General features: G+C 52.3%; 6 protein-coding genes across 6 annotated transcripts; 5 read left to right on the top strand and 1 right to left on the bottom strand.

Annotated features, from left to right (window-relative positions):
• Positions 1 to 223: 223 nt before the first annotated feature.
• Positions 224 to 3,160, top strand: BDV17DRAFT_300291 (Zn(II)2Cys6 transcription factor; the record flags this gene model as incomplete). The annotated part of the gene is made up of 5 exons (XM_073764024.1): positions 224 to 364; positions 411 to 524; positions 571 to 720; positions 773 to 1,455; positions 1,510 to 3,160. The coding sequence occupies 5 exons, from the start codon at positions 224 to 226 to the stop codon at positions 2,864 to 2,866; spliced, it is 2,445 nt and encodes an 814-aa protein (XP_073612371.1). The 3' UTR covers positions 2,867 to 3,160.
• On the top strand, positions 3,144 to 5,523 carry BDV17DRAFT_184419 (putative MFS transporter). The gene is made up of 6 exons (XM_073754996.1): positions 3,144 to 3,606; positions 3,669 to 3,777; positions 3,863 to 4,012; positions 4,070 to 4,743; positions 4,817 to 4,968; positions 5,074 to 5,523. Exons 1-6 carry the CDS (start codon positions 3,421 to 3,423, stop codon positions 5,279 to 5,281), a joined length of 1,479 nt encoding a protein of 492 aa, XP_073612370.1. The 5' UTR covers positions 3,144 to 3,420; the 3' UTR covers positions 5,282 to 5,523.
• A 289-nt stretch (positions 5,524 to 5,812) lies between these two features.
• On the top strand, positions 5,813 to 6,221 carry BDV17DRAFT_294427 (uncharacterized protein; the record flags this gene model as incomplete). The annotated part of the gene is made up of 2 exons (XM_073762833.1): positions 5,813 to 6,099; positions 6,167 to 6,221. 2 exons carry the CDS (start codon positions 5,813 to 5,815, stop codon positions 6,219 to 6,221), a joined length of 342 nt encoding a protein of 113 aa, XP_073612369.1.
• Positions 6,222 to 6,612: 391 nt separating this feature from the next.
• BDV17DRAFT_300290 (uncharacterized protein) lies at positions 6,613 to 8,699 on the bottom strand (the record flags this gene model as incomplete). Its single annotated transcript, XM_073764023.1, has 6 exons — positions 6,613 to 6,856; positions 6,927 to 7,591; positions 7,642 to 8,234; positions 8,298 to 8,338; positions 8,409 to 8,533; positions 8,619 to 8,699. 6 exons carry the CDS (start codon positions 8,697 to 8,699, stop codon positions 6,613 to 6,615), a joined length of 1,749 nt encoding a protein of 582 aa, XP_073612368.1.
• A 2,619-nt stretch (positions 8,700 to 11,318) lies between these two features.
• BDV17DRAFT_272108 (uncharacterized protein) lies at positions 11,319 to 12,088 on the top strand. The gene has a single exon (XM_073758850.1). The coding sequence runs from the start codon at positions 11,372 to 11,374 to the stop codon at positions 12,050 to 12,052; it is 681 nt and encodes a 226-aa protein (XP_073612367.1). The 5' UTR covers positions 11,319 to 11,371; the 3' UTR covers positions 12,053 to 12,088.
• Positions 12,089 to 12,975: 887 nt separating this feature from the next.
• On the top strand, positions 12,976 to 13,901 carry BDV17DRAFT_294424 (kinase-like domain-containing protein; the record flags this gene model as incomplete). The annotated part of the gene is made up of 2 exons (XM_073762832.1): positions 12,976 to 13,157; positions 13,259 to 13,901. 2 exons carry the CDS (start codon positions 12,976 to 12,978, stop codon positions 13,899 to 13,901), a joined length of 825 nt encoding a protein of 274 aa, XP_073612366.1.
• Positions 13,902 to 14,010: the final 109 nt, after the last annotated feature.

The raw sequence follows: 14,010 nt of genomic DNA, 5'->3' as shown, positions 1-14,010 counted from the left end.
GATAGAATTGTTCCGTGGAACAAAGCAATCTCCTGACCCGCAGTGGTCGTCCGAGATATGCCAATGGCAGGAACTGCAGTCTGAGGCTTAGATTGGGGCCCGCTATGAAGTCATAGAAAGGCGGGGTACGACAGAGGGATGCTCCATCGCTGGACTGCTAAAAACACCCGCCACTAAGGATTCTCGAGGTCCTCTTTCTTCCTTCGCAACTACCGACCCAGGAATGGCGTCAACTTCGAATTACCAGTCGCTCCCTTTCCTTGCCCCGTTCCCCACCGACGCGAATCCGAGATCGAGCCTGTCTATCCCGAAGCGGACGAAGAGGTCGACCGCCTGTGCAGCTTGCAAGGCGCGAAAGTCGAGAGTGGGTATTAGCGACCGTGTCAAATGCCCACGACTAACTGGTACAGTGCCGAGGGAGTCAGCCTTGTGATAAATGCCTTGAACTGGGCACGGAATGTGTCTTTGCGACAACGCTCGATCGGCGCAGGAAGATTGCGCAGCGACGAGCGGAGCAGGAACTTGTTTCGCTGCATCGGCTCATTGATTCGCTGGTCGAGGCCCTTTGAGAAGAACGACCTGGCACGACTTGGCGAGTTATTGTCGAACATGAAGGAACAACGCGCCCAGGGTGAAAGCCAGCAGCGGTCTGTCTTGAGCGTGGAGGAGAGCAGTGTCGAGAATGTGGATGTAGAAGCGGAACTCAAACATGCGATTGCGGCACATCTCTCATTTCCTGTTGAATAGAGCATGGCAGGCTGACAGTGACTAGTCTATCAATAGTATCCCCGGCTCGTCCAGGTCCAAGTTTCGCAAAAACAGCTCGTCGTCCGATGCATCGCCCGACTCAGTCGGCTCGCTCAATGAAGTCGACACTCTGACCGAAGACCCCAATCGCTGCATAGAGAGTAGAGCGGCAGGGTATATTGGCAAGGAGTCGGAAATAGCATGGATGCAGAAACTCGAGACTGAAGCCGACAAGCTGGACGGGGCAATTCGGCCAGAGTCGCCAACAGAGGAATCCATCACGGCGATGAGCTACCACATCGATGACATTCAGATCGTTGAGCCATACTACCCCGGAGATCCAAGACTGTTGCCCCCCAGGTCATGGGCGGCGCGACTGGTCAGCATGTTCTTTGAGTCGATATCCCCGGCGTTTCCTCTCCTCTACCAGCCCCTGTTTACATCGCAGTTCCACCAAGCCTACAGCGGCTCTGCAGAAGCACCCAGCACATGGCTGGCCGTGCTCAATCTCGTCCTGGCAACTAGCGCCAAGCTCTTCCAGCTCACAGACCCCGTGGCAGGCAGGGACGTCGACGATCGCATCTTCCTATCTCGTGCAATCGCCCTGACTACCACGCGCAATCTGGGAGTCGAACATGCAGACCTCCACCAGGTCCAGTACAACCTCCTCCTTACACTCTACTATCTCGTCTTGGGCCAGGTCAACCGGCACGTACCCCACCCCCATTTCCGACCGGACCGCTCTTTTAATTAATTAATTAGTGCATGGCAGGTCAATGGCCGCGCCGTGCGCTCGGCCGTCTCGCTCGGCCTCAATCTCCGCGCATTGAGCGACCAGATTGACCCCGTCTCCAAGGAGATTCGCACACGGATCTGGTGGTCCATCTTCTCCCTTGAGCATCTTCTCTCTAGCATGACCGGCCGCGCGCCGTGCGCCGATTACCGCTCCATGTCACTACGCCCCCCCGTCCCGTATGACGAGGGCTCGTTCCACAGTCCTGAGTTGCAGGAGCTGCTCGCTAACACGCAAGAGCAAGAAGAACGGCTTCAGTGGACTATACATGCCGATGACTCACGGCTTGAAGAACGCGCCCGGTGGTTCCAATCCTTTCCTGCCAGCCAGTCTCTCTACTTCTTCCACTCCGTCGACCTCTTTCTCATCACGCACGTAGCCGTCTTGGCTGTATACAGCCTAACAGCCATGAAAGAGACAGGGCAGAGCGGGATTCCACACCATCAGAAGAATCTTGACAGGTGGCTCTCCAATCTGCAGGCCCCCTTCGCATTCACAAACAAGGAAGGCGAACTCAACCTAGATCGCAACTCCAAGGTACAGGTCAGCCTCGCTCTAGAGTTCTACAGTTCGCAGATCATTCTCGCCCGACCGTGTCTCACGCGCTCGGACATGAAAGCAGGAACAAACATTCGCTTCCCACGCTCGCGCTTCGGCAACGACACTGCCAAAATCTGCGTGCATTCCGCTATGGCCCTCATGGACGTTCTCCCCGACATGCCAGACACGAATTGGATTCTGAAAAAGACACCCTGGTGGTGCATTCTGCATTTCATCATGCAGGCCCTCACCGTCCTGCTCATCCAACTATCCATTGGTCCCGCCACAAACAAGCTTGACGGTGTCATTGTCCAACACAGGGATCAGACGCCCGAGCGCCAGAGGAAAAGTCGGAGCCAGGGACCGAGCAAAGAACCACCGCCAGAGCACGGCCTCGACGCCATCCTCACCTCCTCAAAGAAAGCCCTTCGCTGGCTACACAGAATGGCCGAAGACGATCCCAGCTCGCACCGCGCATTTGAAATAAGCTATAGCTTTGCCCGGCGCATCGCGAAGGCCAAGGGCCTGGACATGTCTAATGTTCTCTTTCCTGAGCCGGACGAGCCAGAAACTTCAGGGTTCTCGTCCAGGACAAGCTCAGCGGCTAGGAGTCGATGGCGCAGTGATGAAAGTGCAGGGTCCTCGCGGAGACAGGCTTATGTGAAACTCCAGCATGAGGGTGTCAATTGGGGGCCCGACTGTACGGTCTCCGAGTCGGACTGGGAGCAGCAGCAGGTTCAGAGTCCGTTTGTGTTGGATCCGGCGTTGTTCTCGGCTGATATGTGATGCATCTGATATATTTGCGGCTTGAAATTTCATGATTGCCTGAACGGTCTGCCAGCGTACTAATCTACGGTCCTCCTCATCTGCGAGTTTGTCCAGAGCACGCTTGTCTGTCGATTTCACGTTGTATCCTATTCTGTCTTCAGGAGCGGTTGAATAATCCCCGTCATGGATACGATCTCGGTTCTGAATTCCGCCAATCGTGTGGACTTAATACCGTACCTAGCTAGCCAAGAATACCAGAAGAAATTCTAGTGCTCGATCAACCAACCCTTAGTGGGCATTAAGATCGTAGCCCAACCCCCAAGTGGCAGGGATACCCTAATCCATGCAACACATGAAACACGGTATGCACTGATAAACACGTGAATTCCCGGGTAAGGTATATAGCACTGCCTAGTAAGGTAGGAAGGTTTCCGTGGGTCGCAGCATATTTCCTTTTTCCTGTGTCACGCCCGCTCAGTTTATGCACGTCTTCTTCCTCCGTCTTTAGCTTTTAGTTTTGCTTTACCTCTTCACATCCCGTCAGCAGAGTAGGGCGAGACAAGCAAGAGAATATGGAAACAAAAGAACAGAAACAAACCATTGAAGATCCTAGCAATATGGTCTCGCCCGAGCCCAACGAAAGCCCACCCGCATTATCCGATTCCGACCACGCCCTCCTCCGGCGCATCGACTGGCGCATCCTGCCGATAATGTTCCTAGCTTATTTCCTGCAATTCTTGGATAAAGTGTGCTTGAATGTATCCACTTCTCCCCCTTCGACTTCTGCATTTCAATCAGGGGAAGTGCTGATGCGATGCAGTATGCAAACGTAATGGGCATCCAATCCGACCTCGGCATGTCAGGTAACGACTTCTCCTGGCTCGCGACGGCATTCTTTATTGCTTATGGTGTTGCAGAACTTCCTCAGGGTAGGTGCACCATCCTACTTAGCTTCCCAACCCAAGATCTGGTTCCAGAACAGAACCCCAAGATGATACTGAAACAATGTGCCAGGAATCCTCCTCCAAAGATACCCCGTGACAAAAGTCCTCGGCTGCAACATCCTCGTCTGGGGCGTGACGATATGCTGTTCTGCAGCGGCACAGAAGTACGCTGATATCCTGGCGCTGCGGATTCTGCTGGGGATGACGGAGGCTGTTATTGGTATTTCGACCCTCCCCTTTTTATCCTCAGATAAATTTGGTTGATGAATGCTTCCAGCCTCCGCCCTCACAATCTACACAAGCATGTGGTACACCCGCCGCGAAGCAACACCGCGCTTTGGACTGTGGTACTGCGGTCTCGGGACAGGCCAGATCCTAGGCGGACTGATTTCCTTCGGGGCTCAGCATGCCCCCGCAAATCTATCTCTCTCCGGTTGGAGGATAATGTTCCTCGTCATTGGACTCGTGAATGTTACAGCGGGGTTCCTGGTCCTCTTCGTTCTACCTAGTTCACTATCGCGCGCGACCTTCCTGAATCAATCTGAAAAAGAACGCCTCGAAGATCGACTCAGAGCGGACTCCGCAGGCGTCGGCAAGAAAATCTTCCACGGCGACTCCATCTGGACAACCCTAATCGACCCACAGTCTTGGCTGCTCATGTTGCTGACAATCCTAACCGTTATCCCCTCCGGCGTAATCGTAACCTACTCCTCAATCCTAATTCGCGGATTCGGGTACACTGCTAAAGAAAGCGCGCTGCTGAATACGCCGAGTGGGGTGGTGAGTATCGCGTCGACGATTGCGTCCACGTATGCGATTCGCCGGGGCTATGCGCGGTGGCTGGCGATAAACGTTTTGCTCGTCCCGACACTGTTGGGGGCTTGTCTTATGAGTTTTTTGCCTGAAAGTAACCAGGCAGGGTTGTTGGTGGGGATTTATATGGTTAACACGGTATTGCCGACGACTCTCAGTTTATTTCTTTCGGTAATGGAGATATTGACTTGTTTGATTTGGTGTTGAACAGACAGTCGCACCCACAGTTCTGATCTTCACCTGGACAGGCGCGAACTTCAAGCGGTATACAGGGAAAGTAACTGGGTGCGCGATGATCAGTGTGGGATTTAGTATTGCGAATATTATTGGCCCGCAGACGTTTCAGGCTAGGGATGCTCCTGAGTATGTTGCCCACCTAGCCCACCTAATGCACTCTAGTCTACCACTTGGAAATAAAGTCAGGTAGGAGAAGAAGAGAACAGATGAGCTAATGAGTGTATGTGACAGTTACATCCCCGCAAAAATAACAATCGTCGTCACGAACGCCGTTGCGATCGGACTCTGTACGGGATTGCGTGTGCTTTATGGGATGAGGAACAGGAAGGCTGACCGGTTGGGGATCTCGGCGCGGAGTTTTATTGAGGAGAGGGTTGCAAAGGGAGGGGGTAATCACCTTGAGGATGATGAAGATGCGAGGTTTAGATATGTTTACTAGACTTGCTGCGGGCTTAGGGTGAGTCCTAGACTTTGGGGGTAGCATATGTCGCCAGGCTCGGGTGGCAGTTTGGATTCGGCTCACTAGAAGACTGGATATGTGCAAACACAGAGGTATGTATACAGCGGCTGAGACGGGTCACAGGTGGGTGGATTGTTTGTTGTCCCAGAATTGCGCGTTTCGGTTCGTTTGTGTTGTTTTGTCGGGTGTTACCATTGACTGAGGTCAAAAGCCACTGTTTGCCTTCTGTTCAAACCTTCCATGTTTGCCTGACTCTGCTTAGATAAAAGGAATGTAGCACCGCAGACTGCATGCATGCTTATACTTGTCAGCATAGATTGCCTCGTAGTACAAGCGGGGCTCCAACCCCACTATTCTAAGCATAACCCGGCGTCTGATCCAACCTTCCCCTCAACTCTATCTTAACCAACTCTTCGCCACCACATCATCACATCACAATCAAAGACTCTTCTTTCCGAGTTAACGAATAAACCCCCCCACCATCCCATCCCCACAGCCACTCTCACCACCATGACTTCCACCCTCACAAAATACAAACTAATAACCCACCTCCCCCCCTCCGCCCTCAGTGCCGTAAAAGCCGCGCTCTTCGGCGCCGGCGCAGGCCGATACCCCGGCTCCGGAAACTACACCGAATGCTGCTGGGTGACGAGCGGCACGGGGCAATTTCGGCCGGGGGACGCGGCGAATCCGGCGATTGGAAGCGTGGGGAAGCTAGAACAGACGGAGGAGTTGAGGCTTGAGACGCTTTGTGTTGGGGAGGATGTTGCACGGCGGGCGGTGGAGGCTTTGAAGAGGTAAGTGTTGTCATTTTATACTATCTGGGTTGGTGGTTGCTAGGGTCAGGCTAACTTGACGGGACAGGGCTCATCCGTATGAGGAGCCCTCGTATAGTGTGTTTCGGATGGAAGATTTCTAGGGTCTAGGGATGGTTAGGATCGAAGTCCGATGTTGATGGTCTCGATGGATGAATGACCTTTGTTTTAGTGGTAAAGAGCTGAAATGGTACTTGTGAGCTATTCTTATCTTGGCTCATAGCGTTATGCAATAACCAATTACATCTCGCTGTGCACCAAAGCAAGTACAAACACTACATTTGATATGCCGTGACCGCGTACATCCGTATGACGCATTTCTTGCGGATTCAAAGTGCATAGACAGAGAGCAATAGAGCTTTTGATATTATGGCCTATGTCTAGATGTCCTGGCACTTGAACTGCCATTGGTGCTCTACAGAAGCAGGGTATAAAAGGACAAGTCCAACGCCATCTGCAATCTCACTCTCTACGACAGACTTGAGCGCATGAGCTTCAACTCCTCCCCGCCGTCCGAATAGCACATTCAGCCAGCCTCTGCAAATCAGCCATAAACCTCTCGATGAGCCTCACCTGCGCCGTAAACGACACCGGCGCCTGTTGCCACATGTGCTTCCACACATGCGTCAACGCCTTCCTCATCAGATTCAAGTCTTGTCCGCTGCGCGGTTCGAGCGGATTCATGAGGATGTTGGAGAAGAGGTGGATTGTTGCAAGTGTTAGTTCGGGGAGGCAGAGCCTATTATCATTATTATCATTAGTCAAACAGATATCAAGGGGTCAGAGAAGGAAAACGAGAGGAGACGTACATGAGTTGATGCCCAAAGAGATGCGGGCTCGCTTGAAGGAACTTGTTCAGGACTGATCGACCAGCGCAAATGCTAATGGCAAGACTTGACCCCGCGGCGCGGGTGTCCTGATTCAGAACCCAAGCCGTGCACCGACTACTGGCTTGATGGATAGCGGCCATGGAGTAGTGGTATTGCATCTCGAAAACGAAATCGGCCAGTATGAAGTTGCTGTTAGGGTCGTTGGATAGTCTATGGACGGAGGACCACCACTCCTCTAGAGCGATGTCGAGAGTCCGTATTGTGGCGAGCAGGTCAGCGTCGCTTTTTTGCAGGGCAGAGAGGCTATATAGCCCGCGATATATGTCCGATTTGAGGAGAGAAAGACGGATGAGGGTGTGGAAGGCTGTGGGATCGTAGTCGTGGATACCGTTGCCTTCGGGGAGTGTGAGGTCACAGCTTAGCACGTCAAAGAGAGGCTGCAGACCAGTTCGTAAGCTGAGCACCTTGTCTAGAATAAAACCGAGCCAGAAAAGGTTTCTGACGTGTATTTTGGCATTGAGAGGGTCATGTTCTGTGGACTTTGGATGTATGTTCCCCTTTAGGTGAAAGATGTAGCGTGCTGCCGAGGACAAAAGAAGCTCCAGCCTCAGGATATCAGCGGAGACTGCTTGACAGCAAAAGCACTTGGTCGCAGCCAACGCAGTGCCTTCATGACGAGCAAGGCCTGACTTACCAGCATGAGGATAGCTTGTAATCCATCTAGTGTAACGGACTCGCTGAGAATATTAGGCATCGTCTTGGACACCTCTCGAGCATAGTTGTCAGTGTGCATAATCGCATCGCCCTGTGAGTCGCCCGCGAAAAACAAAGAGAGCGCCATAAAGGCAAAGATGCATGCCTTAGCACTGAAGCTGCCGGGAGAGATGTGGGAGACTTCGTGGCCATAGGCAGCGCGGATAGTATGTTCAAAACAAGCAAGATTAAGGATAGGGAACAGTCGATAATTAACAGACGTCTTGTATCTTTCCAACATCTGCCGGAGAAGCCTTATGTCGGGAAGCGGCAGAGGATGATCACCATCGCCGATGCCACATGAAGCCTGGATCAGTACTGTTTGATACCAGTCGAGTGACACTTCCTGGCCAGTGCGAGCTTTGATCCACTCTATCCCACCTGGAGAGAAGACTGGCAGACCGTTGAAGCCGCCAATATTACCGAGAGACTGACCGGCGAAGCATATGTTGGCGCCGAAGCCTTGAGGTGCGACGGGCTGCGGACCCGGTGTGGGGCAGGGCAGACGAGATAAATATTGGACGCCTTGTCCTCCTGCCAATGCGTGTTAAAACAAGGAATGTGGGTTGGGTGGGCTTGGGGGAAAGGGGTACAAACCTTGTTCAATCGGCGTACTTGCGCCTGATGTCAGGTGGTCCCTGCTGTTTTTAGTACTGATCCCAGAACTGCCGGAGCAGCTATAGGACCCTGCACTTGTTGAGCACTCACTGTGGCTTCTGCTGCGAAGGTCTACGCGATGAGGATTGAGAGGGTTTCTGGTTGCGGGTGTATGTACACAGAATGTTACGGAGGTGGCACCAATCGCACTTGGGTAACGTGCCGTCGCATTTGATCTAGAAGAAACAATTATTAAATGTCCGGAGTATTCCGAAGAGCCTCCTGAATTATGTCTCAGAAGACTGGGGGAATTAGATATACCTTTTTCTTGTAGCAGGAATCGCAGGCATAGACACGGCGCCGCCGCTTTGTGCGCCCTTCGTCGAGTACGCTGGACAACATGAAGACTTAAGCTCCACTAATGCGAAGCAACAAAGGAGTATGCATGTACGCAAAGACCTGGCGTCTCGGATATTCCTGGTGCTGAGGAATGTGCCGGAGATGCCGTTGGCCATGCACCAGGGCATCAGCTGACGGTAACCACAGCAGAAGCGTCCGGTCCGACTCCGGATCCCCTGCTTGTCCAATTAAACGACTCTGATTGGGGGCTATTGTGGGGGTTGAACAAGTAAATCCGTTTACTCAGCGGACGTATAGCCCCCAGAGTCTAGGGTCAGCCCCGGGGCACTGCAGAAGTTTTCAACGGAGCCCTGATTCAGATCATCACGAATGCTCTCGATACGTGAATAAAATTCCAGGCTTCTCGGTTGATCTGCATACTCAGGTTCTGTGGAGAAGTGTGGCAATACAGTACTACATGACTAGCCCTAACCGCAGGACCCGGTGTCCTTGGGAAGCGCTCGGTGTGGAAATGGACAGCAAAATTTAAAGATTGTTGAATGCACCATCGGTTACTGCTGAGAATTGCCCTCGACTCAAAGCGATTGGGGCAATAACTCACGCGTCATTCGGCCTTTATAAGAATCTTTCAGATCCGTTCAATATATACCCCCCCTCAATGTCGACTCAGCATTAGAGACGACTTTGATAATGAGCCTTGCGCCACATGACGAAGAATTCGGTTCAATTTTTGTATATTATCTATAAGACCAATAGCAAGAATCACTCCCGAGTAGTTACTTTGGCGATCACTGCATTGTGCAGCTGCTGACTTATACGCGGAGTCGATATTGCCTAGAGTTTCGTTGCCCTACTCCCTTTGCTCGACGAGCAAGTATTGAGGATATGGTGCCCTCTATGAAAAAGGAATCAACGATACAGGGCGTCGGTTCATTGCGTGAGACGCCAGCTCTCAAGTCGTCAACGGAGCTTATAGCTGGCATACCTAGACGGGATCGGGTTTCCAAGCCCGCAACACACAAAGGAGGCAATCCCGTTGTGATCCCTGAGATAATGGTTGTTCTGGAAGCATATTAGGGTCAGAATATTGTGCGAAGGACATGAACGTTTACTCATTAGTTGTCATCTTCCATAATTACTATGACTAGCTATCCTCAAGACGAGTCTTCACTATGCGAGATTACTCTTCCAGTTCAACATTATCGGAGCTGGTCTCAGACCGACCCAACCCTTCACCAGCTCATCGCCCCCTACTAGACACTGCTCCAGACGCAAAGCCTGCCACAATCTTCTGAAGGAACTCCATGCGTGAGGCTCTGCATTCGAGGCTGAGCCGTGAGTTACACTGTGCGGGGGATGTGACTGTTCAGTTCTCGGAAGATATATCGCCTGTTCTTCTAGGGAGGAAAAATGCCAATTCATAAGGGGTGCAAATTGAGACAGTCAGTGACTCGGTGGAACATCTCCGTAGTATCTTCTCCCCGTACGACCTGCGCTCATCGGGGGAAGCAAGACCGAGCAACGAGCGCTTTTCTCATGCAGATTCTATGCATAAGTGAGTATTCCCCCGAAGCGGAGCAGCCCCCATGGGCGTGCACTCAAAATTTCCGCAGTTTCTCGTCACCGCGCTTGGCCTTCACTTGGCTATGACTTTAATTCCCGCGATGAATACGAAACATTTATAGAGCGCGGCGAATATAACCAAGTCTGCGTGACTCAAATTCAGCGGTAAGCTCCACAGCGCACAGGCTACTGTAGAGCTAGTGATCGCATGCAGACACAATAACCGGGAGTACAGAGATGAGGCGGTGGTTGCTGGATAGATTGGGACTCCGCAGCCACCTCCGTCAACGGGCATACGGATAGTCTCACGGAAATGAGACGAATGGGAGCTGCTAGCAGGGGCCTTGGAGAAGTTCGAGTTCGACCGTGTGGGGAAACCCTGTCCAACTTGACGAAAGTCACGGAACGTCTCCTGCAGCCCTAGTCTCAATCGGTTGAATACCCAAGACATCGTCAACTACAGCAGGGGGAACCCAAGAACAGAAACCGGAAAAATAATCAAAAGGAGCAATTCACCGAACGTCATGTCTGACTTGGCTCGGCTAAACACTCACGGTGGTGTGATTGGAGGTCTTATTGCCCACGGACTGGTGATCTGCACTGTCAGGAGTTTCGTGCCTGCTTGGCGTGTGGGATAGACAACGGCCTGCTTCATAGGGTAGAAAGGGTATATAAGGGTCTTGAAGACCCTTTGAAGGTGAGGATAGTGACAGCAGGCAATCCTCCACATTACATTCTTTTCTTTTTCTTTACCCGTCAAAATGCTCAAGCTCCTCACCTCCTCGGCAGTGCTGGCACTCGCCGCAACAGCTTCCGCCCAATGCGGCTCCGGCTCCCCCGACGCCACTGTTGACGGTGAAGAAGGCGCCTTCGTTACTACCGTTGGCGGCACTGAGGCCTACTCCGGTGCGGACCTTTACGAAGCCATTCAGGCTGGCCTCGAGGGAATCAGCTCCGGCCAGCGCCTTTCCGTCCTCGCCTCCGGCTCCCTCGGCACCAACGTGATCGATATTGACAGCGGCAAGATCTTTGAAGGCTGCGGAACAATCGATGTTCAGGCGAACGAGGGCGGTCGAGGAAACATCCGGTCTCTGAACACACAGGACGTGCAGATTCCTTACCTTACCCTTACCGGTAGTCCCTACTTTGGCATGCACTTCTATGGTGTCTCGGGTCTGTCCCTGGGTGAGATCACGATGAACCTTAGCGATGGGCTGGGTATCCGATTTGAGCGCGATGAGGCTGCGAACACGGATGTTTCGATGGATGTTATCAACATCAGTGGCGCCGGCAGCCACGCTGTCGAGACATGGAACATTGATGGACTTACCATCAACCAGGTTATTGCTCGGGACGTCGGCGAGTGCGGTCTCCTTCTGCAGTCTACGACAAATGCTCAGATTGGCACTGTTGACGGTGACAATGTTGCTACTGGCACCGGATACGCGACCTTTCGTATGGCCAACGCCAATGGCCAGCTGGACGGCGGGTACGAGACAAACGTCTTCGTTGAGAACGTGATTGCTCGCGGAGGAGGCCGTGGAATCTTCTGTGTTTCGGAGTCGGGTGGTGTTGAGATTGGCAACGTCGACATCTCTGACACCGAGAACAACGCGATCCTCATCGAAAACTGCTACGGAGTGTCCATCCTCGGAGGTACTGTCAGCGGTGGAGGCGACATCCGCATCTCGGCCCGTGATGAGTTTGCCATTACAAGCGACGTGTCGATCTCGCTCGAGGCCACCGGGGTCAATGTGGTCGAGAACCCCTGCGGCGAGAACATCACCTGGGACATCACCGGTGATGCTTCTCTGGATGTCTGCTCTGCGTGATTGAACTGCTGAGTGTTGCTTGCTTTTTTGACGTGCTTGGTCATGTATCAGTTTGAGACTGTATATAGCTTCAGATTTCTTGCTGTATCAATATCAAGGAGAACATACCGTGTCTCACCATCTTTCCGTGCCCCTTCATTTCTTCTATTCTCACTTTCCAATCCAGAATAACAGGAACAGGACATCTTGGCTCATATATTTGCGTCGCGATGGGCCTCATCCCAGCGCTAAGAGAGCGGGTCCTCAAGGGTCTTCGGAAGTTCAGGGCCCACTCATTCCTTTAGCAGTTTCAAACGCTCGCATAGAACTGTGTGGCAATGCCACTGTCCCATACCTCAAGTCGCGGGCTGGAACCCCTTGAGGGAACCATACCCGGAGGCTTGGACGCTTCGTCGCTCAACCAGCTAGGGCTACGGTAGCTCAATGATCGAAGCGTTAGTTTGTCGATCTGGGAAGTCAGGTTCCTTGGTGAGCTATCAATAGGAGGGAGATGCTGAATCTCAAGCTTTGGCATTCGAACATTCAAGCTTGGGGCTGAATCCTGAGACGCTGCCATTTTTTGTCGTATGTATCCGAATAAACTACATCGTGAAAGAGAGTCATGCTAGCTGGTAGCCACCAAGCCTGCCAGCGGATTCAGTACGATTATGCTACGCACACTCGCTCTACGTGGTTGGCCTGAACTGTTTTCGACGCTGAAGGCGGGCAGTCCTCTGCTCCTTCCATACTGGCCGCTGCCTCAAGGACGCTCGTCTCTGCGCTTTTGCGGTTGTAGAGATACCATCGCACTTTCCTTAAGATATGCGAGCTCTCAGCAAAATATTTCTCCTTCGCTGTGTCTTTGTTTGTTGACTCTTCACCATATTGCAACCTTTTCTGATTACCTAGCCATCTTTATCCAAGGTACAATCGATTCTTTTAACATGGCGTCACAATTTTATGACGATAAAGGCCAAGTAATACCAGAGGCCCAGATACTAGGATCTGGAACCTCTCAGTCGTCTATCGACTCGGCGACAGAGCCGTCAAGGTTCCTCTGCGATACACACTCGACCACAATGGAGGATACGACTACAGAACCCGATTTCTGCAGCACGAGCGACGGGTATACCATCACTTGCACCCACGTCCTGATGGAGATGCCGATAGAATAGTGCGAGCCATCAAATTTCTAGACCGATCGACTCATTTCGAACTCAAGGATAGGGGCAATTTACGCGAGTACGTGGAGCAAAACCGATCCCAACCGCCGCCACACATCCTCCTACCTTGGTTCCGCCAGATGGCTCTGGCCATTTCACAGGCTCACAAGAACCACGTTCTTGTCGGAGACATCTCGTCGTCGAATTTCCTTTTGGAGGCGGACAACACGCTCAAGATGTGCGGCTTTAGCCACGCGATAATCATCGAGCCCGGAGAAGACATGGATACAGTGGAAAAATTTGGCCGATCGGTTCAGACAGATATCGGAGAGCTAGGCGCTGTGATCTATGAGCTTATCACCGGCAGAGAAATCAAATACGACCTGAACAAGGGCGTTGTAGAGAATGAGATCCGGCTCCCCTTTCGACAAAATCCCAATCTCCCCGATACAGACGGCATATGGTGTGGGTCTGTCATTAGGAAATGCTGGACTGGACAATTCAAGAACATGGAGGAGCTTGTGCGTGAGTTGAACCCCCGGCCGCTGGGGTTACGAGAGAACGGTCAACCCGGAGCGCGTCAAGGAATCACTGGAGCCATGCGTCGGACTTGCGAGGCTATTGAAGACGCAGCGGCCACGATTGTTATTGCTGCTTTCTTTGGGGTTGCTATGTGGCAGTACAGACGAGCTTGGGGAGATCTCTGACTCTTCCCTTCTTTTGTGCCCTTGAGTGCATGGTGCCTGGATAATTGCTACCCCCATTTGCTTTTGGTCAGTTATTAGAACGGACTAGTCTCTTAAGAATAGAACAGCG

This window comes from Aspergillus undulatus (genome assembly GCF_047715775.1).
Source record: "Aspergillus undulatus strain CBS 261.88 unplaced genomic scaffold BDV17scaffold_53, whole genome shotgun sequence".
NCBI lineage: Eukaryota > Fungi > Ascomycota > Eurotiomycetes > Eurotiales > Aspergillaceae > Aspergillus > Aspergillus undulatus.
Note: the sequence above shows the minus strand (reverse complement) of the source record. Positions and strands in the feature narration are given on the sequence as shown.